Source organism: Propithecus coquereli, unplaced genomic scaffold, assembly GCF_000956105.1.
Source record: "Propithecus coquereli isolate 6110/MARCELLA unplaced genomic scaffold, Pcoq_1.0 Scaffold179, whole genome shotgun sequence".
In the NCBI taxonomy this organism is placed as follows: Eukaryota; Metazoa; Chordata; class Mammalia; order Primates; family Indriidae; genus Propithecus; species Propithecus coquereli.
Window position 1 is genome coordinate 207,297 of NW_012142634.1, and position 24,691 is coordinate 231,987.

A 24,691-nucleotide genomic window follows, 5' to 3' on the forward strand; every position below is an offset into this window, starting at 1 on the left:
CGTTACCCTGCTTTGGAGGAGAAGGTAGGATCTAGCTCTGTGCCCGCCCGGTGAGTATTAGTTCCCTCCCTCCTTACCCCCTGTCCTTCATTTCCTTCCTTTTAAGTGTGTTCAGCAAGTTCTAGTCTGTAGCAAGGTCTTTTTTCATGGCGTTTGGTGGGTTAAAATGACATGAACGGTAGTAAGAATTGTGCTTATAGGAAACTCATCTGTCAGTTATTTCTCATTGATAAATGAGCTCTTGACAAGTCATGCATGCAGTTGGCTTCAGTTTCAAGAAACAACATGGGCTGTCTCGTTCCCATGTTCAGATTTGTGTTGGCTTTGGATCTTAGCACTTTTATGTCCCTGAATAATGTCATTCCTCCCCCTCTTGAAATGTTATTTGCTTTAAAAAGCAGAAAATCCCTACGACACTGAGAATGACTGAAAAGTCCTGGAGAACAGAGTTCCAATTTGGTTCAGCAGCTCATTTTACTGTTTTGTTTTGTTTTTCTCCCCTCCATTAAGAGACTCACTCACTGGACCACTTTGTTTAGCCAGGGGCACAGGTCGAGTCCCTGTTTAGCTATGTAATGTGACTATCAGTCCTTCCCAAATGTGGGCCTTCAGTGACCTTTGATGACCTGAAGGACCAGGTCAGGGAATATATATTAATCCTAGTTACTGAAGAAAACACCTCCAAGGACCTGCCTTGCTCTGGAGCAAGGGATGAGGGGTGGGGTGAGTATGGTCTCCAAGGACAGCAGATGCTTTATTGCTTGCTGGAAGAAAGTATCGCTCGCCCCACTGTCCAGCAGCCCAATCCTGGGAGTGAGGTGCTTAGGGGACTCAAAAGCATATTGCCTGCCTCCAGGAGCTCATGCTGTAGCTGTGAAGACAAGATTTTTTAAAGCCAATTCACAGCATTTAATAAGGGCCTACTTTCTGCTAGGAATTGTGCCCACCTAAGGATTTCAGTACTTCTGGGGACATTTCTGTAGTACCCCACTTCACAGGGCATTATCTCCTTAACCTTCTTCTATGTGAAGTGGGCAGAACAAGGATAACTCCTTCCATACTATGAAGAAAGAAAGTGAGCTCATCAAGGTTCTGTAGCTTGTGCAGGGTCCTACAGCTCATCTGGGACTGAGCTGGGAAGTGTGGCTCCTGGACCCACTGTTCAGTGCTCTTCCTCAGCTTTGATAGTGACTGAGCAGATGGACATCGATCAGGTTCCTGCTGTGGGCAGACTCTGTGCTGATGCTAGAGGATGACTGAGGCAGGTAAACACGTAGGTTGCACACGTGGAGGGGAGGGCTCCCCACAAACTCCCTAGAGGTGAACTTTGAGAGAAGGGCAGGATGGGCTTTGGTGCAGGTGGAGGTGGTGGGAGGCAGAGGCCCCAGGGAGATGGGGACCGATGGACCCAGATTCTAGCTGGGGTCACAAGAAGCCAGTGCAACTCTTTCTGGGCCAGGGAGCACGCTGAGTTTCCTGGGAGACACTTCACCTTCTGTGTGATACTCAGCATGGCTGCACTTCCAGGCATCTAAGGTTGGAAAGGAATGGCTCTTTATGTCCCACTAACACCCTCTCCAAGATACCCCCCTCATCTGCCCACTCCCCTGCTTGCACTGGAACCCCTAGAGCTGTGTTTCAGCACTAAGTTCCAGGAAGTTGATGGCCTGGGATGCCTCAGGATGAGCTGTATTATAGAGTGGGTGTATTGTAAACTTGGTTTCTGTGCTTCCAAATTTGATCATTTAACCCAGAAATCAAGTAATTGTAGAATGATTATGATGAAACTTATAGATCCTGGAGTAGAAGGGTCTAGTGGTTAACACGAAGACTTTGAAGTTCAGCAGATGTGGGTTGAGTCTTTGTTCCTTGTTCACAACTGGGTGACCTTGGGCCTGGGCCCAGTTTCTCCCTCTGTAAAATGGGATAACAGTAGTATCCCCCTGTGTCTGAGGACACAGTAAGCATAGGCCCTGACACGGTCGCTGTGGCTGTTATTTTATTCATGTTATGTTAAAAGATAGACTCTGTCACTCGTTATTTCTGAAAATAAAGACCAAGAGGAACGAGGGAAATGGTTTTTAAAAAAGTGTATTTTTTCCTGGATATGACCTCTATTGTAGAGTTTTCCTTAAATCAGTAATCCTTGGTATTGAGCATGCCCTTAATGTTAAAGTATTGACCAAAGAGGTTTTATTTGCCTCTCTTTTTCTGTCTGCGTACTGGAGGTGATGGCAGATCTGTCTTTTGTGAGTTATCTTTCAGTAGGACCTGAAGACCTGGGAACCTGGGCTGAGGGAGTAAGTCGAAATGTTGGCTGTAGTATGGGAAACACATTCTTGGGTCCTGTCCCGTTTGAAACATCAGACTCTTTCCAACATCAACTTGGTCTGGGAAAGTATAGGCTCTTGATAAAATTCCTAGGCAGCTTTTAACTTTTATCCTTTAAACTCAGATGACTTAGTTATAAAAACAGCAAGCAAAAGCATCCCCAGGCAGATTAAATTCCCTCTCTCGGCGGATACGAAGCCTGACTGCTGACCGCAGGGCCCAGCTCCCCTCTCAACCCTTCTCACACTTTTGGTTTGTCACAGAATCTGGCAAAAGACAGCATGACCCACTAAGAAATGCACTTCCTCAAATGTTCATAAATTTGCTTCTAGATCCTGTCTACAGATTGCTTTTGTCACACCAACAACTGAAGTTACAAAAGTTTAAAAGTGCATGAGGCCTTCCTAAAGACCTTGTGGAATTGCTGTTTTCCTCCCATTTCCTTTGCTTAATGGGAGGGGGAAATGGAAGCTCTGAGAGCAATGACTTCCGCAAGCCATCAGGAAAACCGCTGTCAGTGGCCAAGTTCATGTTTAAGTTTTGATCGGAGTCCTATTTTTAAGGCAGTAAAACTGATGTGTGCAAGTAGTAAGTATAGGCTAAATAAAGACACTAAAAGAAGGAAAAGTTTGTCTTGACAATTTCCAATGTTGTTAGTTTCTTTTCAAGGGATAGCCCTTCAAAATGCATTACAGAAGCAATTGGGTAAATTCCTCTAATCTTCTTAAGATTTATATAGAATTGTAGAGTTTGTAACTTGTTTGCACGCATTAATTCATTTAGCCTACAATCCCCTTTTGAAGTGGATGAACCAGGTTTCAGACCACAGTGGTATCAGACATCTGTGTTCAAGGGCTGCAAACAAATGAAGGCACATTGAAGAGTGCAGAGCAAAAGCAAGAAAATTTCACGTTAGGAAGGAGTCATGTGAGGGAGCAGAGTTGCCCCCTGTCCCTGTGGTGTCAGGGAGAGCAGCATGGGGAGACAGGTCTGGATTGAATTCTGGCCCTGGCCTTGCAGGTTGTATGATATTGGGCAAATGACTTAATTTCTTTCTTGGAGCCTCAGTCTTCTCATTTGGAAAATGGGAATACTAACAGCAATACCGATTCCTAGGACTATGAGAGGATTAAATGAGATGAGCCCAACCTGTGGCTGATGCTCAGGGAGGTGAGAGGTGGAGGTGAGGGTGGAGGGCTATGTCAGAAGTGCAGCTGCATGGGGGCACAAGGGGTTGGAGATGGGCTCTGGGGCAGGTGACCCCAGCAGCAACTGCCCACGTGTGTACCCTCCTGTTTTAGACACATTGCTGGGGAGCTCGAGGCTGTTCTTGGGCAGTTGCACTTTTGGGGTGGGCAGGGACCCTCTGCCACCATGTCTGCGCCCAAGGAATGTAAGGGTGGTCAGGGAAATGGAGTCACGGATGAGTGGACAGCCTGACTTTGCCCTTTGCCCTTTTGGTGGAAATCCTGGTGAAGATGAGTCACTGAGTAGTGGCTCCTGGAGTTGGAGCCAGAGAACACTGTGTCCCCACGATCAGGTTGGGGTGCCAGCTGAGGGGAACCCCTTTGGCAGACACTGGGCAGCCCCGTGTGTGTGGAGGCAGGGTGGGAGGCTGTCTGTCTACCATGCACACTGCCCAGGGAGTCACAGCAGAGAGGTGGGAGGGGAATGTGGGGACAGGGAAGTGACAATACAAGATTTAAATACAAGTCAAAGAAGCTGCGGAAGAGATGCCAGGATGATGTTGATAGAAGGGAAGTGCTGACCACAATCGCTACTTGTGTAAAGGGGAGGAGTGTACACCAGTGTCTGGAGCCTTCTCTGTGCTGAGCTCTTTTGTAGGCATTTTCTTTTCTTTTTTTTTTTTTTTTATTTCAGCATATTATGGGGGTACAGATGTTTAGGTTATGTGTGTTGCCCTTGCCTCCCTCCCCGCCAAAGTCCGAGCTTCAAGCGTGTCCGTCCCCCCCGGATGATGCGCATCGCACTCTTTGTGTATGCATATACCCGTCCCCTCCTCCCTCCTCCCCCTGCCCAACATCCAATAAATGTTATTCTTATATGTGCACTTATGTGTTGATCAGTTAATACCAATTTGATGGTGAGTACATGTGGTGCTTGTTTTTCCATTCTTGGGATACCTCACTTAGTAGAATGCATTCCAGCTCTATCCAGGAGTACACAAGAGGTGCTATATCACCATCGTTTCTTAAAGCTGAATAGTACTCCATGGCATACATATACCACATTTTATTAATCCACTCATGTATTGATGGACACTTAGGTTGTTTCCACATTTTTGCCATTGTGAATTGTGCTGCTATAAACATTCGGGTGCAGGTGTCTTTTTTATAGAGTGTCTTTTGTTCTTTTGGGTAGATGCCCAGTAATGGGATTGCTGGATCAAATGATAATTTTACTTGTAGGCATTTTCTTACTTCAGTCTTCCAGCAGCCCCCAGGACAAAGGTATTATCATCCCTGTTTGAAAGATGAGGAAACTTAAATCCAGTACCTTGCTTAAGGGGAAGGCTGGGGCTGTGAAATTCCACAGCACACACATCTCTCCCCCACCAACCCCCCATGGTCTCCCTGGTACAATCAGTAAGATTAAAAAAAAAAGTTTTAAAATTTATACATAATACAATTTATGTTTTTGGTGTTCTATGAGTTTTGACAAACGCATAGATCAAGTGGGGTCTATTTAAATTTTTTATTTTGAGATCATTTTACATTCATGTAATTACAGGAAATAATCCAGGGAAATCTTGCATACCCCTCACTCAGTGTCCCCCAGGAGGAACATGTTGCCAGACTGTAATGCAACATAACAAGCAGGAAATTGTCAGTGATACAGTCAGGATGCAGAATATTGCTGTTTCCACATGCGTCCCTCCTGTTGCCTGTAATGACCACAGCTACCCCCATCGTGCCCCCACACCCCCATCCCAAACCCCCGGCAACCACCAGTCTTTTCTCATTCTCTAATTTTGTCATTTTAAGGATGTGATATATTTATAACTGGACTCACACAATAGTTAACCTTTGGGGACTGGCTTTTTTCACTCAACATAATTCTGTGGACATTCATCCAAGTTGTGTGTATACATGGTTCGTTCATTTTTATTGCTGAGTAGTATTCCGTGGTGTGGCTATACCGCAATGTGTTTGATCATTCACTTGGTAAAACGCATCTGGGTTGTTTCCTGGTTTGAGCTGTAGTGAATAAAGCTATTATGAACATTTGTGTGTGGGTTTTGTGTGAACATAAATCTTAATTTTTCTGGGATAAATGCTAACAAGTGCAATTGCTGGGTAGTTGCTTGAGTGGGCTTTCGAAGGGTACCTTTGGGATGGAGAGGCAGGCACTGGTGGCAAGTGCAGACTTGGAAGCTGGGCCACCAGGACTCAAATCCTAGCTTTGAACCCAGACTCTGGGCAAGTTGCTTCATACAGTTGTAAAATGGGTTAATTGAACCTGGCTTGTAGCTAATGTGTATAAAGTACTTGGTACACAGTAGGTACTCAATAGATGGAAGCTAATTTTAATATAGGTTAAAAGAAAGCCCACTAGACCAAAGCAGGGTCTGTGCCCCAGAAGTGGCCCATGGGAGGGCTTTGTCAGGCTTCCATTTGTGCCTGTGGTATTGCCCAGTTATTGTCTTCCCTGAGAAGACCCTGGCCCTGTTCTCCAACTGGGCTGTGAGTCTCTGGATGGGTGCCAGCATTCCTCGATGAAGTTGGCCAGACCCATGCCACGGATCAGAGGAATCTCAGGGAATTCCAGATTGCGCTGGGCTCTGCTGTTCTGATTCGCCTCACAAAGTCTGAGAACGTGCCCAGATCATTTCAGATGTTACTGTGATTTAGCCCAATTCCAGAAATGTGTATTTAATTGTTATGGTATGTAAGGCATTGTGCTAGGTGTTGTGAAGGGTTTGGAAGAAATTGCTCTCTTCCAACAGACCAGAGAAGGCAACACCAGCCTCTGGCCTCCTAGGGGATCCCCCACAGCTGCCTGATAAGGTCTGTGTTCAGTGTGGCACCCAAGCCCTTGGTCTGGGTCGAGTCTGTCTCCCCAGCTCCTGCCCTGCCACGCCTCCATGCACTGTGTGGTAGCCACTAACGAGCTCACGTTCCCCACACACTGATCCAGCCAAGTGCCACGCTTTGCTCACAGTCTTCCTTCTGCCTGGATGCCCTTCTCCTTCCTGTTGAAATCTTGCCTGTTTTTAAAAAGTAAACAATTCCCATGTGCCTGGGATGGAATATTCAAACAGCACGGAAGGCCGCACGGTCAGTATTTCTCCCCTCCGAACCATAGTTGCTTCCTCCAGGCAACCACGGTATGGAATCATACTTGGACTCCCTTTTCTTGCCTTTTTCACTTTATATAGAGTGTCTTGGAGATTGTTTCATATCTGTACCATTAGAATGGCCTCATTAAAGTTTTTTTGTTTGTTTTTGAAGGCCACACAGTATTCCTTTACATAATGATGCCATAATTTATTTAACCAGTCCCCTGTTCATAGGTGTCTATCTTGTCCCCACTTCTTGGGCTCTTACAGACAGTGCTGCATGTCTTTGGCCCCTGTGCGAACGAGTCTCATTAAGACCCAGCTCTGGTGCCCGCTTCCTGTTTGCCTCTGGGGTGTGTAGTGCCTGGTTCACAGCACTCTCTGAGACCTCTAGACAGGGATTGTGCCATGCCTCCTTTCTCCTTTCACTGCCTGCCATGTCACCTGGGAGCTTAGGTGCTTATGCTGCTGCTGGGAGCCCTGGTCCCTTGTAGGGGCTCTGGTGGGGATGGAGCCGGCGAGTCACTGCCCCAGTCTTGCTTCCTGCTTTGTGCGGAGCTGCATCTGGATGGGCTGACGTGTTTCCATGGCAATAGATTTCCACAGTATCATTTTTACTGGCCTTCTATTTCACTAGAAGGATGGGCCGTAATATAGCCAGGCCCCTTTGATGAATTTAGCTTGTTTCCTTTTAAACAAATTTGAGAGGATGGCTGCTTGGGTGTGCACTGCTGAGAAAAAGGTCTGGACTCACAGGCTTCCCTGTGAACCTAAGAGCGGTAGCTGCTGTTTATTGAGCAGTTACTCAGATAAGCTAGGCACTGAGCAAAGAGCTTGAGCTCTATTTTCGTAAGGTACAATAACCTTGTGAGGCAGGCACTGTTTTCCCTATTTTACAGAAAGGGACAAGGCTCAGAGAGTAACTTGGCAAAGGTCACTCAAACAATATATTTCAAAAGTTGAGATTACAACCAGGTATGCCAGACTCAGAACCTGAGCCTGTAACCACTGAGCCTACCTGGCTTCTTAGAGAGGAAAGAAATGGAGTAGGGAAGGGGACAGGTCACCCCCCATTCCCAGGCCTTGTGCCAGTGACTGGCTGCCCCATAACTGAATTGAGGCTCACACCCAGAAAGGGGATGGCCGCCATCAGGCCTCCACCGCGAGGCGGCACAAAGGGCCCCATTGAAGGGTGAGTTGAGGAGCACCCCTCCTGGCCCGCTCCTGAGCCAACATCCAGGGGGCCGGCGGGCATTTCCAGCTCAGCTGTCTGGCCAGAACTTGGAAGAGTGGTCTGAAATTCCTTCCTTGAACAGATCCCTCTTGGTTAGAACGTGTAGCTTCTAGACTGATGTGGTATTGAAACCGCATCAGGTCTCGCAGTGTGACCTGGGACTCTCATACTCCCCTGGGCCCCCCTTCCTGAACAGTCAGGCCTTGAACATGTATTGATTTCCCTCCTCCCCTTGCCTGCTTTTGCACTTTGGATGAACCTTGTTTTCGAAGAACAGTAGAAGGTAATTTTCCTGTGCTTGCCAGCTGGCCCATAATTGAGCAATTTCAATAACACCCACTGTAAAGTCTAATCGAAGTAAACAGGAAAATATGATTTACAATCTGGACAGCAAGTAAATACCAGGGTGCAATTAATTTTTACATAGAGCAGCAGATTCTGAAACATTTTCCTGTGCTGAGCAGTTTGTTTTTAATTACAGATTAGCAGCTGCTTTTCTATTTATTTATTACTATTATCATTAATTTTTTTTCTTTTTGTTGGTGATCTTCAGATTCTTTGTATCTTTGTGTCTTTCTTTGAAGGTTTAACCATAGGAGGGTGGGATGGGGAAATAGGACCAGGGACATTAATTTGTAAGGAGTGATTTTTTTAGACCAGAACTGAAGGCTGCACTCTTTCTTCATTTGCTTGAGGAAGTGATGGTGGACTGGGGAGAGGGTGTGGATGTGGATGGGCTGTGCAGGACGGGATGCCGAGGGGATCCTGTCTCTGCTGGAAGCTCACTCACTCTGGTTTATTCTGGGGAGGGAGACAAAGCTACAGAGGCCCCTGGTGTTGCAAGTATGTTGATGTTGAAACGCGGTACCTCCAGGGGTAGGAAATGCGTACCTTTAAATGGACCTTCCAGATTTTCCCATAGCTTCTATTCATGACTTGGGGAGAAGGGGAGCCCATGTGCTGACTGTGAACACCCAAGGCCAGTTGGCTGCCCAAGGGCTGACCCCTTCAGTGTTTGATGCCGGGATGAAGTGTGTTCTGACCCTCAGCGTAACTTAACGTGTCCCACTGTATGCTGAAGCTTCCTGTAAAGCCAGCTCAGTGATAAGCTGTCACACAATTAGAGCACACTGCAGGGACAGCATATTGTTAGCCACCCAGACCCTGAAGTTGATCTTAAAGGTATCACATGGCTGGACCCAAATTTGTTGCTCTTCCCACCAGGGTGTTGGCTTTTAGGAATGGCCTGAGGCTGGCATTGGGGGTAACTGGGGGTTCCGAGAAAGTGAATCTGGGCCTTGGTGACCCTCCCAGAATGCATCTCCTTTAGCAGGGAGGTACTTCCATTCCCATGGGGTTTCCAGTGCTGGGCAGGGGCTACTGTCTCAGGACCCTGGTCTTCTTTAGTCCTGAATCCCTTTGCCTTTCTTTTGTCTTTCCAGGGAGTCGACCACACTGGGCCATTTCCCAGAAGGGCCCCACCCCAGGGTGAGTGGCTGATGGGGAGCTGTTTCTGCTGACATCAGTCACCTAGGAGGTGCCCAGGCATCGCCTCTGCCCAAGTCTTCCCGATTGAAGATGGCTCATTCCCACCCTGGGACAGAGCCCAGTGCCTGAGGTCCCTACCATGGTGATGGTCCTGAGTAAAAGCCTCAGTAACCAGGGAGCTGACTCCATAGCATGCAGGAACTTCAAGCCTGAACTGGTAAGAATGTAGCAGGCATCATTTCTTTGACCTTTGTGAGGCGTGATGTCCAGGTTGGGTGTGGACTGAGCATCCAGGCCTAGGAAACTGAGTCCAAAGTGCCCAACAGCAGACCTCTGTGAGACGGTCCACACTGGACCATAGGGCAGAGGAGCCCAGAGCTTGGCTAAGTACTTGGAAGAAGGAAGTAGCTCAGCGCAGATTAGAGGGCATCTGGTGAGTGGGGAGGGGAAGGCCATCACCCTGCTAAATAATACCAAATGTGGTTCTGCCATCCTACCAGGCTGAGGCCAACATTCCTTCTGTTTCCACCCTGTAAGAGGAGGCGGTTTCCAGAAGGAGGGTGGTGCCCTGCGTGGGGGCCAAGATAAGGCCATACCTCAAATGGGTGGTGCCTTGCGAGAGCTGCTACTGCAGGAATGTCAGGAGTGGGAGATGATGGAGAAAGAAGGCATAGTCTGGCAGCCAAGGTGGTGGGCCATGGGGACATCTGCCCTCTGGCTGCCCTCTCCCAGAGTTGTCCTCTGACCAAGTGGTAGTGGGCTGGGGCAGAGGCAGACCACGAGCAAAACAACCCTCAGCAGCTGAACCCCATCAGCAGCCCCAACCTTCCTTCCAAGCCCAGTTCCTCAAAAGTGAGTGGGGGCTGCACCCCTGCAGAGGGAGCACGAAGAAGTAACATATGGGCATAAACACTCCTGTGCGGTAGTTTTATGGATGGGTAAGTCCTCAGAACTCTCGGCAGCTTCTGTGGTCTGGAAGGGATTGACTGCCCAGGATCATATCACCCAGGGACCCCTCCTGGCACCCTTCACAGCCCCTGACAAGAACCCACACTAAGCACTCTTGGGGGTCTCCATTCTCGTGCCAGTGAAAACTAAGCCTGGAGCAGACAGATCTAGGTCTCTGACCCTGGCAGGAGCTTGGAGAAGCCACTGAGGGCTTCACAGAGCACCTTCCATGCGTTGGATGCTGGGCTGGAGGAATTCAGGAAACAAGATGAGTCGGAGCTGGGCCTTGCACTTCTTGCCCTTGTGAAGCTCCCAGTCTAGAGGGGGATGGTCTGGCCAGATGTGAATACAGTGACACTTCAGGATCCCATCACTGGTAACTGATAACTGCAGCGCATGTTAAGCCCAAGGGTGTGCAGAATAGTGGGGTTGGCGTGATTGTAGCATATCGGGAAACATCATGGAATAGGGATGTTAGATTTGGCCTTGAAGGATGCGTAGAAGTGGCTTAGAAACCGTTGGGTCCAACCTCTTCATTTTATAAATGAGACAGCTGCAACCTGGGGCGGGGTAGTAACTTCCTCGCTAGCTCTGCCTCCTCCCCTCCTGCCAGCCCCACTTCCTGGGTATGTGTTCAGGCCTCTTCTCTCTGGCTGGTGTTTGGACACTAGTCTCAGTGGACTTTGCTGCCCTAAGTCTCTCCAGCCCTTACTAGGCATGGCAGCAGTGCCATTTGGCTCATGGGCTGCAGCCTGTGAGGCCTGCACGGGAGCTTGAGTGCTTGTCCTGACCCAGCCTTAAGGATAAGGACCCAGCTCAGCTTCTCCCTGTGTCCCCAGCACTGCCAGGTTGGGCAGAGAGCAGGCGCGTACGGTGTGTATGTTTGATGGCAGTGTTTGTCATCGCAGCAAGGAGTAGAGCTGCTACCGCCATCCATTCCTTTCCAGTGTGCGTTTGGTGTATATCTGTTATTGGATTACTTGTCACCACCCCACTGCCACCACCCTGGTTCCTCCTGCTGTCTTATGTGGATTCTGTGGTAACTGGCCCCCTGCTTCCAGCTCTTTTAACCTGTTCTCCACCCAGCAGCCAGCAGGGATCACTGTCAGATCTGTCCCTCCTCTTCTCAGAACCTTCCACTGGCTTCACATCTAATGCTGGGTACATTCCAAGCCCTTGCTAGGACGTATGAGGCCCCACATAGTCTCGTCCATGTGACTACTCTGACTGCATCTCTGCCACCCTCCTGCCGTGCTCTGCTTAGGCCACACTGGCCTCCTTGCTCCAATGTGCCAAGCGTTAGACTGCGCCAGGGCCCTTGTACTTCTTCCCTGGCGTGGAGCTCTCTCCCCATAGCAAGACTCTCTCCCCGCATCCCTTCTTTCTCTGGCCACTCAGCCTGAAATTTAATTCTGCCACCAGCCCCCCTTCTGTCTTCTGTCCCTGTCTTTTTCCCTCTTTGGCAATTGTTACTTTAACGTTTTACCTGTGGATCTTGTTTGTTGAATGACTGCATATACTAGCATGAGAGCTTCATGAAGGCAAGAAATGTCTCCCTTGCTTGTTGCTGAATACCCAATGCCTTACACCAGGGCTCACTGTGTGGCAGGTGCTTGGTGGGTACTTGTGCCGTTGGTGAGTGGACAGGTCCCTGCCTCCTGGCTACTTTTCACTCACTATTGTTTTAATCCCTCTCTGGCTGATGCTCAAGTTTAGGGCTAAATGAGTGTGACTAGAGTGACTCTGACCAGAAAGGAGCAACCTCGAGGGTGAGGGGCCATCTGCAGGTCCCGAGGGAGGAGCCCTTCCTGGGTCCGGCTGTGCCGTTGGCCACCTCTGAGCTTGAGCCCTTCTCAGGGTGGGACTGGCAGGTGTTTGCTGCAGAGCTCGTTCCAGAGCACATGGGCCTGAGGTAAGCTGAGTTGCTCTTCTAAGAGACGTAGCCTCAGCCCCTGCCGGGAGGAGCGTGGCCTCCCACCCCTACCAGTGAAGGAAAATGCATCTTCTCAGAAAAGGAGAGCAAGTCAGGGAGAGCTGTGAGCGTGTCAGAGGGAATTCTACCATGTGTACTCTCGCCGCCTCACAGATTAGGATCTTCACTTTCTTCCCAAGCTCTCCCTCCCCTTCTTGGAAAGTATCCTTTTCTTTTTTGCAGCTTTTTATTATTGGCTGATCCGAAAACCACCCAGCCTGGTGCTTTGGGCCCATCCGCCTTCCTCCTCCTCTTTTGTCCCCTTGGCTCCAAATGGGAGGTTGGTTGTAGGGAGTGGCCTCTTTGGAGAGGGGCTTTCTCGTCAGTCACTGTGTGGCCCGGCCCAGCCCAATGCTGCCTGTGGTGTGGCCGGCAGGAAGGTGTAGAGAGCTCGGCTGTGCCGAGTGCCTGGGGAGGCCGCTTACAGAGGTCCAGTCACCCCTCCTTGTCTTGGAGCCAAGGGGCCAGGCCGTGTCCATCTATACCTTGTTATACAGACAGGAAACCGCAGCTCAGCGAGCTTGAGGGAGGGGGCGCCAGGACACAGACTTCAGTCCGGGCCTTCATCTTCTCTACCCAGTGCCTTCCTGCTTGGGCCTCAGCTCTGGAGGCTGCGATCATCTCAGGGCTCCTTTGGGTCTTGGGGAAAGATGCACACTGTAAATAACTGAAAAAAGTCCCAAAATAATCTGCCTAGTGATGACATCTGTGAGACAGAATGTAAGATAAGCTGATGTTAGCATTTGCTTTGAACAGCCTACAAAGGTTCAGAGGAAGCTGATGGGGTTTTGCTTTAGCTTCCTAAACTGGTAACATCATCCTCATGTAAATACCATCAAGATAACAACAGGAAAGATGGAAAATAATTTTTCTTTTGTTTTCTAATCAGACTAAGATGATAACAAGTGGAAGTTTAAGATGGAAAAAGAAAACATGATTTGGGGGGAGGCTGGGAAACGCTCTGCACAGGCATTGGAATTGTGGGAGCAGGCCCCAGAGGCGTGCCTCAGTCGCAGAGGAGAGAGAGTCTAAGGCCTTAGGGGAAAGGCATCTGGGTCCCTGGAGCCTGGGTGTCATGGCACACCAGAGGGGCAGCCCACGGTGCTTCCTCTGAGGCTCGCTGAGGAGCAAGAGGACTCGGCCTCTCTCCCTGCTCTCTTGGGGGTCCGTGTCATGGTTCTCTCGTTCTTTTTAAAAAAAACTAAATGCTGGTGACGGTGTGACTTTCCGTCCTCCTGAGAAAGGTGCAGGAAAAAGGAAAAAAGATCTGACAGACTCTCAGCATCCGGCATTTGCCAGCACGGGGGCCCACTTGCTTGGGGAGAGGTGGCCTGAGAGCGGAGGCTGTGCCCACGGCCGTGGCTCAGCTTGTACAGTCAGCAGGCATGACTGCCTGGGCCGCCTTTCCCCCACCCTGCCCTGCTGCTTTCCTCTGCCAAGTGGGCTCTTCCTTCCAGCGTTCTAACATTAGCTGCTCCTCTGGACGGCAGCCCAGACATTTGACCTTGGGAGCACTGTGCTCCTTCCCGCACGCCCACGCTCAGGCCGAGGGCCTGTTCTCTCATTTCCAGAGTGACCACCTCCTTGACCAGGCCTGGCCTTCTCTGCCCAGCTGATCTCCCAGCCCTCTCTAAGGTCTGGAGACCAGAGGGAACTGATGACCACCTGCTCCTGGGAGAGGGTGGTACGTGGCTCCTGGCTGCCTGACTTTTCCCACAACCACCAACACTAGTTTTTTTGAGGGGCTGTTAGGTAGAACAGGTACTTCCTTCTCCTTCTGTGCTTGTCAGATCAGGATGCCAGGGCTAAGTTACTTACCTGGTCTGAAGAGTTAGTGGTCACATCAGGCCTTGTACCCAGCTGCCTGGGCGCTAAGGATCTTCATACTTCTGGTCACACTGAGTTGGCACTTTGGGTGCAATGGCCTCAGCCAGGATCCCTGGCAGGACACAGGCTGGCCTGAAGTTGGAACGGAGAGAGGTGCACCCAGAGTCCGAGCCAGTCGGATACCTTTCACCCTGAGCAGGCAAAGATAGTAAGGCACCCACTCATGCTTTGGCTGACCTTAGAGTGTCAGGAGTCAGGGCTGCTGTATCTCTGTCAGCATCTTTGTGAGTCTCTGCCTGAGGACACTGTTCCCTTCCCAGCTTCTCTTTGTCATCCTGGCCCTGGATCTCCCTCCTGCTTTCTATGCCACAGTCTCCCCAGGTTCCATTTGGGAGGCATGAGTTCCGTTTTGGAAGCTCACACTCCAGGGCAGAGGATGAGCTGCTCCCTGTTGCAGGGTGGCTCCCTGTAACACTACGTTAGGAGAAGGAAAAAGCAACTTAATTGCTTTAGCTGATAATCTGCAGAAGAAAGTTGTGAAGAACTGTGGTTATGGCCTAGAATTTTCTGGATGGGCTAGTTCCTCATTTGGAACCTTAATTGTGTCTTTATTTAAGTCAGGGCTTCTTTCTTTAGTCAGACAGATGGCCCTGAAGCCTCAATTTGATTTCCAGCTTTTGCCTTTCCTACGAGGATCTGATTCCAAAAGCCTTCTCTCGTGATCTAAGGAGTCTCACAGAGATGAGGCCCTGCCCTGGGGTGGGCTTGGGAACAGAGACTCCACAGTGGGAGAAATACAAAGGGGAAATGTGCTCTTGTCTTGTTTCACTGCAGAGCTCAGCCAGGGCTCGGGTGCTCACTTCTGTGCAGACACTGAGTGTCTTGTGAAACCTCAGAGGGCCAAGAGTTTCCCTCAGGGCCTGGTGGGCCTCAACACACAGTGATCTGCACGTCCTTCCCACCGTGGGTGCAGCAGGTTCAAAGGGTTAGAAAGGCTGGCTGTAAGAATGGCATATCCCAGTGGGAATTTTATCATATACTGGGTAGACTGGGAATAAAAGGCTCTGGCCAAGCAGGAACTCCATTGGTTTGCCCCGGGGGGAATTGGACCCAGGGAAAGCTGCCAGTGGTCAGGGTATACTGGCACAGTCTGGGATACACCATACTAGCCACACGGACGGTGCTCAGAAAGCAAGACTGGCCCTGATATGGTCTTGAGGCCAAGCATGAAATCAGTCAGGGTTCCTCATTTGTTAGTGACAGAGGCCACCCCCAGCTAACTCGCACCGAAAGAAGACTCTCTGGAGCAATGGGAGAGAGTTGGTGAGGGAAGAGTTGGTGAGTCAGGCCCCAGAAAGCACAAGGCCAGTGCAGCTGGGAGGACTTTGGAAGCAGGTTCTTATGGGCAGGCTGAGAGTCTCCATGCTGGGTGAATCAGCCCAGCACCACTTTGGTTCAGCAATCAGAGCACAAAGCCAGTGAATGTCTTGTCAGCCCAGCCTGAGTTCTGAGCCTACTCCATGGCTGGGGAGGTGTAGGCTTCTTGGTTGACAGTCCCACCAAGACACTATCCAGTGAGGAGGGAGGTATCCCAATGTGGAATTGGGGTGCTACCAGCAGAAGAAGTGGGGCTGTACCACTGGGCCGTGCAGTTTCATCTGCTCAGTGAGAGCAGCAAAGAGCAGCTCATCTAGAGCAGAGGGAAGTGGAGAAATTGTTCCTTCAAGCTGGAAAGTCACAGTGTACGCTGTCGCTGGTCCACTGGCACCTCTGGGTGGAGTGTCAGAGGCTGACATGAGGAGCCTGGGCCAGCTGCGTTCGGGGGTCAACCCTAACCCTCAGGCTGGCCCTCTCACTCCTTCCCCACTGAGTTTGGACTTTGCATGAGCCCAGTGATTTTGGGAGGCAGTAGGTTCTGCCTGGTGAAAATCCATTTCCAATGGCCCAGCATCCACTGGGAGGGTGGGCACAGGAGCCAGACGGGCTGGCGCTGACAGGTGCCATAGCCATGGTGCCTGCTCTGCACTGGGGTTGCTGTGAACAAGAGAGCCCCCTTTCCTCAAGAAACTTCCTTTCTCACTGAGCAGAGAATAAGCACAGGAACAGATGAGCCAATACATGCTGTGTACATTAAGGTGATGGGGGAGAGAAAAGCTTGGGGTGGGAGATGCTGCTTCAGCCAGGATGGCCAGGGAAGGCCTCTGAGGAGGCCACAGGCCAAGAGCGAGGGTACCTTTTGTGTAAAGGCCCTGAGATGGCAGCGACTGGCTTGTCCCCACCACGTGGCTTGAATGAGGAGGGGAGGGACAGAGTGAGGCTGAGGGAACTTGAGCAACGTAGCAAGACCCTGTCTCTACAAAAAAAAAAATTAAAAATTAGCTGGGTATATGGTGCATTCTTATAATCCCAGCTACTTGGGAGGTTGAGGTGGGAATATCCCTTGAGCCCTGGGAGGTTGAGGCTGCAGTGAGCTATGATGACACCACTGCACTCCAGCAAGGGTGACAGAGTGAGACCCTGTGTCTCAACAAAAAAGAAAAGACTTTGGGTGGAGGGTGGAGAACAAGGGCCCAGGGCCCAGACTGCAAGAGCAGTTCGTAGGTGCGTTCAGTGGGGGCTGGTGGTAGCTGGGAACAGGGGCAGCGCTGAGGTAATGAGAGGTGTACTCCCCACTCTGGGATCAGCGGGCTGCTCTGGGCATCTGCAGCAAATGCTGACAAGTCCTCATGGAGTGAGTGAGCGAGCGAGCAGGGGAGCCCTGTGTCCTGGCCCAGTGGCTTCCCTCTGTAGGCTGACAGACCCCAGCATCTCTGGTAAGGTGGCTGGTGCCTACTCATGTGTCCATGTTCCCTGGGAGGGTCTGAATCAGAAGGGCACTGAGGTGCCCCTCGGTCTGGAACACCCTGGCTTAGTGGGCGACAGCCAGTGAGCACAGCTCTGCTGGCAAGGGGCGGGAGGTTGGCTCACTGCTCGGCTTCCTGTTTCTGTGTGGATAACCCCAAGCTGTCCTTCATGGCACCTATGTGCTGGTGACACCAGCAAGCCACTCTGGTGTTCCCTCTCTCTCTGGCTTTCCTGGGCCTGTCCTGCTGTGGATTTCTGTGGGCTCCCTAGCCTGGGTTGCCTTCGCCTACCTGACAAGTGTGCGGTGGGGGCTGTGGTTCCCCAGGGGGTGTTTTCCTTGTGCCTGGATGCTCCGTTAGCACTGGAGCTGTCTCCTTTGGCAAGCAAGGCTCCTGGCCTGACTTTTCTCTCCAAACCTGGGAGCTTCCATAGGCTGTGCTCTTGGCTGTGCAAGCAGCACAGCTCCAGTGGGAGGGCTGTCAGTGTGTTTGTCACCCACTCTCCATTGGGTGACTTTGGCGTGTGCTTACAACTGTGCCGTATCAGCCAGGAGGAAAGCAGGTACAGCCATCTTTAACTCTTTCCAGATATTTCCATGGATGGCTATAGTGTGGATGGTCATGTCACTATGGAATCCATGGAGGTGACCTGGCCCGATAGCGTAAGGATTGTTTTAAACCAAGGAGGGGGAACTGGAGAAGGACTGCCCCACCCACATTTGCCCTCTGTGAGCTCCTTCTGGTCCTTCAACACCAGTTCAGGTGTTCGTCCCAGGAAGCCAGCCCTGACCTCTACCCTTGCCCCAGCACACACGCCCTAGGTACCCGCTCCAGACCCAGTCTCTCTGTAGTGTAGTGGTTTGTCTCCGTGACTGTGTCCTCTGTGAAGTGTGAACCTTCCTTTACCTCTGTGTTCCCAGGCAGGTCAGGATGGACCCTCAGTAACCCTGTGGGATGAACGCACTGCTGGCCATGTGCAGAGGTCCCTCGACTGGACAGCTGGGCATGGGGTGAGGGAGCTTGTCTGTTCCTGTCATTTGGCAGGGGTGGGTGGTGGTGATGGGGGCTCCACTCAGAAGTTAGAGCCCTTTATGACAGGCTGATTTCTTTGGGACCAGGAGCTTCTGTCACCATTGCATGATCAACCCTTAGCCCAGCCTGCGCAATAATTCCAGCACATACTCACTGAATAGGTGAGGGAGGGAGAGAGGGAGGGACGCTTTGTAACACTTGAGGCAGAACTTCTTGGGGCTCCAGCTGGGCAGTTTCTTCCTCACCAGCAAGGACTTGACTTGGGTTTCTCCTAGCACAAGGAATTCTCAGAATATTCCGTGCTTGGTTTGCTGTGTAGACATTGAGCAAGTGCCCATTTGGGGGTTCTTCTAGTCCTCATTGACCTGTTTTCCACCCAATGGCCATAACATTCATCTGAAGCCAGGCATGGGGTATGAGGGAAGATATAGAATGTCTACAGTAGAAAGGGAAACCGTTGTGAAAATACGGTGCCAAGGAGTTCAAAAGCCACAGCTGTTATGTTGAGACCAAATACAGCCCTTGATTTTCTGTTTCAGTTCAGAGAATGCCTTGGTGGGGGGCTCCTTGTAGCCACAGAACAGCCTGCAGAGCAGAGGCCACCCCTCCTGAGCTCTACCTGATGCTTCTCTGTAGGTCAGGAAGAGCTATTCTCCTTGTATCTGGGAGGGAGGGGTCTGTGGCTGGGAGACAGGGCCCTCTGCTCCTCACTCAAGGTTCTTCCTGTCCCCGAGGAGGTCCCCTGCTTTCGCAGCCTCTTCTCATCCCAGCTCAGGAAAGCTTGTTCAACTGTTTACTATCACACCTCCCCCTCCCACCTCCATGTCACTTACGTGGAAAAATCCCGTGTCAGAAGTCAAGGGGCTTTTGTGTGTTTTTAAAGCCCATTAGCTTGATGGACTCCATAACTCACAGGAGACTTGGGACAGAGAGTCTGGGCCTAATTCTGTGCAGATGTTGTCTCGTTGTATAATTTTTTCTCTTTTCCCTAATCTGACATTGGCAAAGGGCAGTTACTCCTTTATTTGTGACTATAGCAAAGGTCAATACAGAGTCATGTGCAAACGTGCTTCTTATGACTTGGAGAGTGAATAGCTTTTCTGGTTGTTTTCAGCACACGCCAAAGAAGATGAGTCAAGGACCTACACTATTCTCTTGTGGAATTATGGGTAAGTACCCGAGGCTGTCCTGGGAGCTGTCCCACTGGTCCTTCCAGCCAGGGCCTGAGTCCTCCAGGTGAGACACCAAAAGCACTTTCTGGACACAAGTTTACAAAGAGCAGGCCGAGGACTCTTTCTGTGTGTCTTAACTATGTCAGTCCCCAGCGGTCCTGGAGTGGGCCCGGGGACTGCTGGCCGGGATTAGGAGCAGGCACTGGTATGTGGTTTATGACTCTCACGTTGAGAGTTTCTGACTGACTGTTAAAGTAATGCATGGTGATTTTTTTTTTCATTCAGAAAATGTACCATGGTATAAAGTATAAAATGAAAATCTCTCCTAGCTCCAATACCTGGTGATGGTTACTGTTGATATTTTCGTGTATGTTTATGTTCTCAGCAATTTTTTTTCCTCGCCCACTCTATGATGAATATATAATTATATAAAACTATATTTGTTTGCTTTTTTTCACTCGGTAGTCGTTACCATCATGTTCCCATAGCATTAAAATTGTTCATTTCATGCATTTTAATGGTCTTTAGTACTGCATTGTGTGGCTGTATCAGAATGTCTTTAACATTGTTACTGTTTCTTGGTTCTTGAGTAAAGGGTCTGTTCTATTTGCTGTTGTAATTAGCAGAGACTAAGTGTCTCAGTCTTTGTCTACCTTCTAAATTATTTCTCAAAATAGTTCCCAGAGTAGAACAGAAAGGTTGGAGGGTAGGGACCTATTTTTAGGTTATTGATTCATGAGGCTGCCTTGGTCTTCTGTTTCTGTGCAAGTGTGAATTGCTGTTTTTTATAGGGGATGAAAATGACTGTATTGATTATATTGGTTTCTTGATGCTCCAGATGTTTGGGCACAGTTTCTCCTTGTGCTGTCTCCCTGGGACTCTTCTTGTCTCCTTTTGGGGATGTCTTGCCAGATGTAATGTCTGTGTTGAGTCAGAAACTAGACTTCGATGATGGATAACCCCTGTGGGCTTTCCAATTCAAAGTTTGTCTTTGTAGGACTGTGTAAAGTCTTTCTTGCCTTTCTTTCTCAGCCCTTTCCCTCTGTGTACAATGTTTTCTTTTCCTTTAGGTGCGGTGGCGAGGATAGAGGGCGCTAGATATGGCACACTGAGTGCTGTGCCCTGTATGCGCAGGATCCTGTTGACTCTGCCAGTGGCTTCAGTGGGGCGGGGGACTCGTTCACATACACGGAAACTATGGCCTAGTGAAGTGATCCTCCCCAAGGTCCTTTGTAGGCAGATTGGACCTAGGTAGGGAAGAAGGAAGATCTCAGTCACATGCCACAGCTCTGGGAGAGCTAGATGGTCCTCTTGATGCTGCCACCCAGACGCAGTGGAAACAGGGAGATCCTCTGGCCTTGGTTTACCCGCGTGACACTCTTCTGAGGCCTGTCCCCACATGATTGAATACCTGCTTTGTGGGTTATGGCTTCCAACAAACGGTTAGCACCCCAGCCACATGGCCCAGAAGCCTGCCTCATCACCTGCTTCCTGGGATGGTCTCATGATTGAGCTGCCTTTCTCTGGCATGTCCAGGAAAGGGAGAGAGGCTCCTGGGCACGCCCAGCCCCCCAGTCCTGCCTAGATCTTAGCTATAACTAGGCCAGACCAGAAAACCGGGTTGTGGAGATGTTGGTCTGTGTTTCAAGACCATTCATGCATTAGGCTTCCTTGGCCTTTGCACTATGTAAGTCATAACAAGGTGGGACTCTCATGGGCTTGTGATGGGCATAGTTGGGGCTCATATAGTCACTCTGAACTTGTTAACTTTTCTGAGTCTCAGTTTCCTCATCTGCAAAATGGCAATTATGATAGTATCTACCTTGTAGGCTTGTTGTGAGGGCTGTGTGAAATAATGTTTGTAAAGAGATCAGCACAGAGTGAGTGCTCCATAAGTAACAGGTAAAAAGAGGACTGAGACCAAAATTGAGAATTCTCCCTGAGAAGAGGCCTTCACATCCAAATAAAGGAACTACCTTGGATTTCTTTGGCGGGGAGGGGGGGCATAGGTTAGAGAGTCACCCTTGTAGGGGGAGATCCTCAGGCCCAGGGACTGAGGCAGAGGCCCTGGGGAAAGGGAGGTATGTGGGGAGAAGCCCAGATTGCCCAATGGAGTCTATCTGAGCCTGCAGAGCCCAGCAATCTGATTTCCACTGGGGGAGGCCTGCTCTTTACCAGGGAGGCCCATGGTTTCCAGGAGGGATGTGCTGTGTCTCCAGGCTCTTGTTTACAGAGGGCTCTGCAGGAAGTGCTGACTGGATCCAGTGCCTGCATCTCAGGCAGCCTCTTCCCCTATCTTCTTCCTGCTCTGTAGGCCAGTGCTAGGGCACTGCCGGGCAGCAGAGGGAGAAGCTGGGTGCAGCTGTGCTCTTGGGGATTCCATGGAGTCCATTCGTCCTTGTCTGCTGCTCTCAGTCCCACAGGCCTCATCTTCCATTGCTCAGCCCCCTCCCTGGTTTAGGAAAACCCTGACCCATGTGAGCATGCACTACCAAGGTGCTTCATTTTACCACGTTTCATTTTCATCTTCAGTGGCTTGTTCTAGTAGATATTAATTGAGCACCTACTGTGTGTGTCAGGCACTTGGTGTAGGGATAGAGTGAATCAGACCCTTCCCCTACCTTGAGGGAAATTTCTGTCTGGTGGTGGAGAAAGATCTACCAGCTTCTCTGTGGGTTAGGCCAACTTTGACGAAACGGCAGAGGCACTTAGAGCCATGGCAAATCTTTCCATCTTCCTGAGCATTGCGGGTGTTTGTGGGGTTTTAGAGCTGGCAGCACACCAGAGGTGCCACCTCCATCCTTCCTGCCTCTATCCCTTTCTTGCACTTGCTGGGGCAGAAGTGTCAGCATTTGGAGGCCTTACCAAGCCCAGCATGGTAGTGAAAGCTCAGGTTACCTCTCCAGCTCACTTAGACCCAGAATTGAGGTTTCTGTGGCCTTGCCCTGTACCATGAACTGGGAGTGCACGCCAGATGGTGAGATTTCATCTTAGGTGTGCCTGCTTTTCAACACTGGGAGGGGCCAGCCGGACTTTTTAAGAGGGTTTTGGGCCCTTCCAGGGCTGGACAATGCTGAGCAAAGATAAAATGTCAAATTATCATAATCACCAACCCCTAGCCTGTCTCCAGGAGGTAAGTGTTCTGGCACTGATCAGTGGCATTCTTTCGAGAGAGCTGGAGACAGTTGGCCCTGTGACTCGGGGTTTTTCCCTCCTAAGCCCCCACGCAAGGATCCTAGCTGGAAGCCAGCATGAGTTGGAGCTTCATAAATGTTCTGAAGAAAATCCAGGCAGGTGCAATAGTGGAGGAGCACAGTGGCCTGGTTGCTGCTAAAACGCCACCCTTTCAAGTGGCTCAGCCTCCCCTGCACACGCTTAGAGGTGCTACTAATAGAATCAAGAGATCACCACAATTTTGGGGGGGGAGGGGAGATGGAGTCTTGCTCTGTTGCCCAGGCTAGAGTGCCATGTAGTCAGCGTAGCTCACAGCAACCTCAAACTCCTGGGCTCCAGCGATCTTCCTGCCTCAGCCTCCTGAGTAGCTGGGATTACAGACATCTGCCACCATGCCTGGCTAATTTTTCTATTTTTAGTAGAGACGGGGGTCTCATTTTTGCTCAGGCTGGTCTCGAATTCCTGAGCTCAAGTGATCCTCCTGCCTTGGCCTCCGAGAGTGCTGGGATTACAGGCGTGGGCCACTGCACCTGGCCTGTTTTGTTTGTTTGTTTGTTTGTTTTTAAAGTACTTCAGTTTCTTTGATTGCGAGCTGGATATCAAGGCCTTCCCCTCCTTGTTCCTCATAACAGTTTGGGAACTTGACACAAATGATTTTGTGCTTTTGAAAGTAGGGGAGAGAAAAAAACCAGCGCAAGGTGCTGATGGGAGGAGCAGGGCAGAGTAGAGCCGAGCCGCTACCTAGCCTGCTCTGCGCCAGCCCCAGTGCCCCCTATTGGGGTACCAGCTCAGCCCGGTCACCACAGGGCCCTGTTTCCCTCTTGGTTTCCTTTCTCACCTCCCAGAACATCCCCAGCCCACCTCTGTGCTGAAATGAAATTTCCTCTGCAAACAGCATGATGAGTTCTTGTGCTCTTGACAAAGGAAACGTTGGTCAGGTGGCAGCTCCATGGGCGTGCCATGGCCAGGCAGGTGAGCCAGCCTCTGCTTCTGGCTCTGATTTCTGGTGGGTGCAGAAAGGGGCCGTGGCTGTGGCTGAGAGAACCAGCCTGTGTTGGGTGAGGCAGGGGCTGCGCGTGTGGCCTCAGTACAGGCTCCCTCTGGATCTCCCGCCATTTGCAGGGATCACACGTGTACGAGCTTAATTTTTTTTGGTGAAACGGCAAGTGGGGTGATAGCAGTCTCCATTCCCCACCCTTGGCTAATTGCAGCCATTCAGTGCTGTCTACTGCAGGGACAATGGACACCACACATGCCATTTTCCTCACCACTCAGGCGAGGAGAAGACCTGAAAATCGCATAATATGTGAGAAAGCGAAGGCAATACCAATTATTTCAAAAAGGCCACTAGGAAAAGTCTTGTAAATACAAGTCAGTGGACAGAGAACCAAACAATTCATATGCTAAAAAAAACTGGGATGGAAACCCATAATTACTTTAGGAGTTATGGTAATAAATTATTTATTAATGTAAATTATTTCACAGGCAAAGAACATAGAGGAAACTTGAGCAGAAGGATCATACATTATGTATAGAAAGGAATTGTAAAAATATTACAGCAGCCCCGCTTGTTCTGCTGCAGTCCAGGTTTGTCAGCGTTTTAATTACAGGCCCTGACTTTCCATGTTTAATTACTTGGCTGTTAAAGTCTACTCTGTACATAAAAGGGTTGTTCCTGGGGGCACTCTCTGTATTAATTTCTACAGGGTAAACCAGTTGGCTGTGTTGAGCTGGGTAGGGCTAAGAGATCTGACTTTGAGATTTGGTAGATTTTGGTCTTTTAACTCAGCCACGGTTTCTTGTTGAAAGTGATTACACCTGTAGGAAAAGGCTGGCATTCAGAAGTTGAGTGTTTTTGATTTCTTAGAACAAATGGAACAAAGTGAAGAACAGCAATAACAAAATCAGAGCTATTCAGGCCCAATTTTTGGTCTCTATCACTTTTTCTATCTTTCAGGGATACCATTTTGAATATGATGGTTGGGCCAGGGCCTCCTGTAAGAGACTGCTTATTAACCAATGTAGTCTAGGCCGGATGCAGTGGCTCATGCCTATAATCGTAGCACTCTGGGAGGACAAGGTGGGAGGATTGCTTGAGCTCAGGAGTTCGAGACCAGCCTGAGCAAGAGTGAGACCCTGTCTCTACTAACAATAGAAAGAAATTAGCCGGACAGCTAAAAATAGAAAAAAATTAGTCGGGCGTGGTGGTGCACGCCTGTAGTCCCAGTTATGTGGGAGGCTGAGGCAGGAGGATCGCTTGAGCCCAGGAGTTTGAGGTTGCTGTGAGCTAGGCTGACGCCATGGCACTCTAGCCCAGGCAACAGAGTGAGACTCTGTCTCGAAAAAAGAAAAAAAAGAAAAGAAAATTAA

General features: G+C 50.0%; 1 protein-coding gene across 1 annotated transcript in view; it reads left to right on the plus strand.

Moving 5' to 3' along the window:
• Positions 1 to 24,691, plus strand: part of FAM53B (family with sequence similarity 53, member B) — a 122,547-nt gene that overhangs the window by 30,498 nt on the left and 67,358 nt on the right. Inside the window, exons 2-3 of the mRNA XM_012642454.1 lie at positions 9,308 to 9,570; positions 19,090 to 19,144. Of these exons, the coding sequence (XP_012497908.1) occupies positions 9,493 to 9,570; positions 19,090 to 19,144 (133 nt within the window). The 5' untranslated portion in view covers positions 9,308 to 9,492. The remainder of the gene's footprint in view (positions 1 to 9,307; positions 9,571 to 19,089; positions 19,145 to 24,691) is intronic.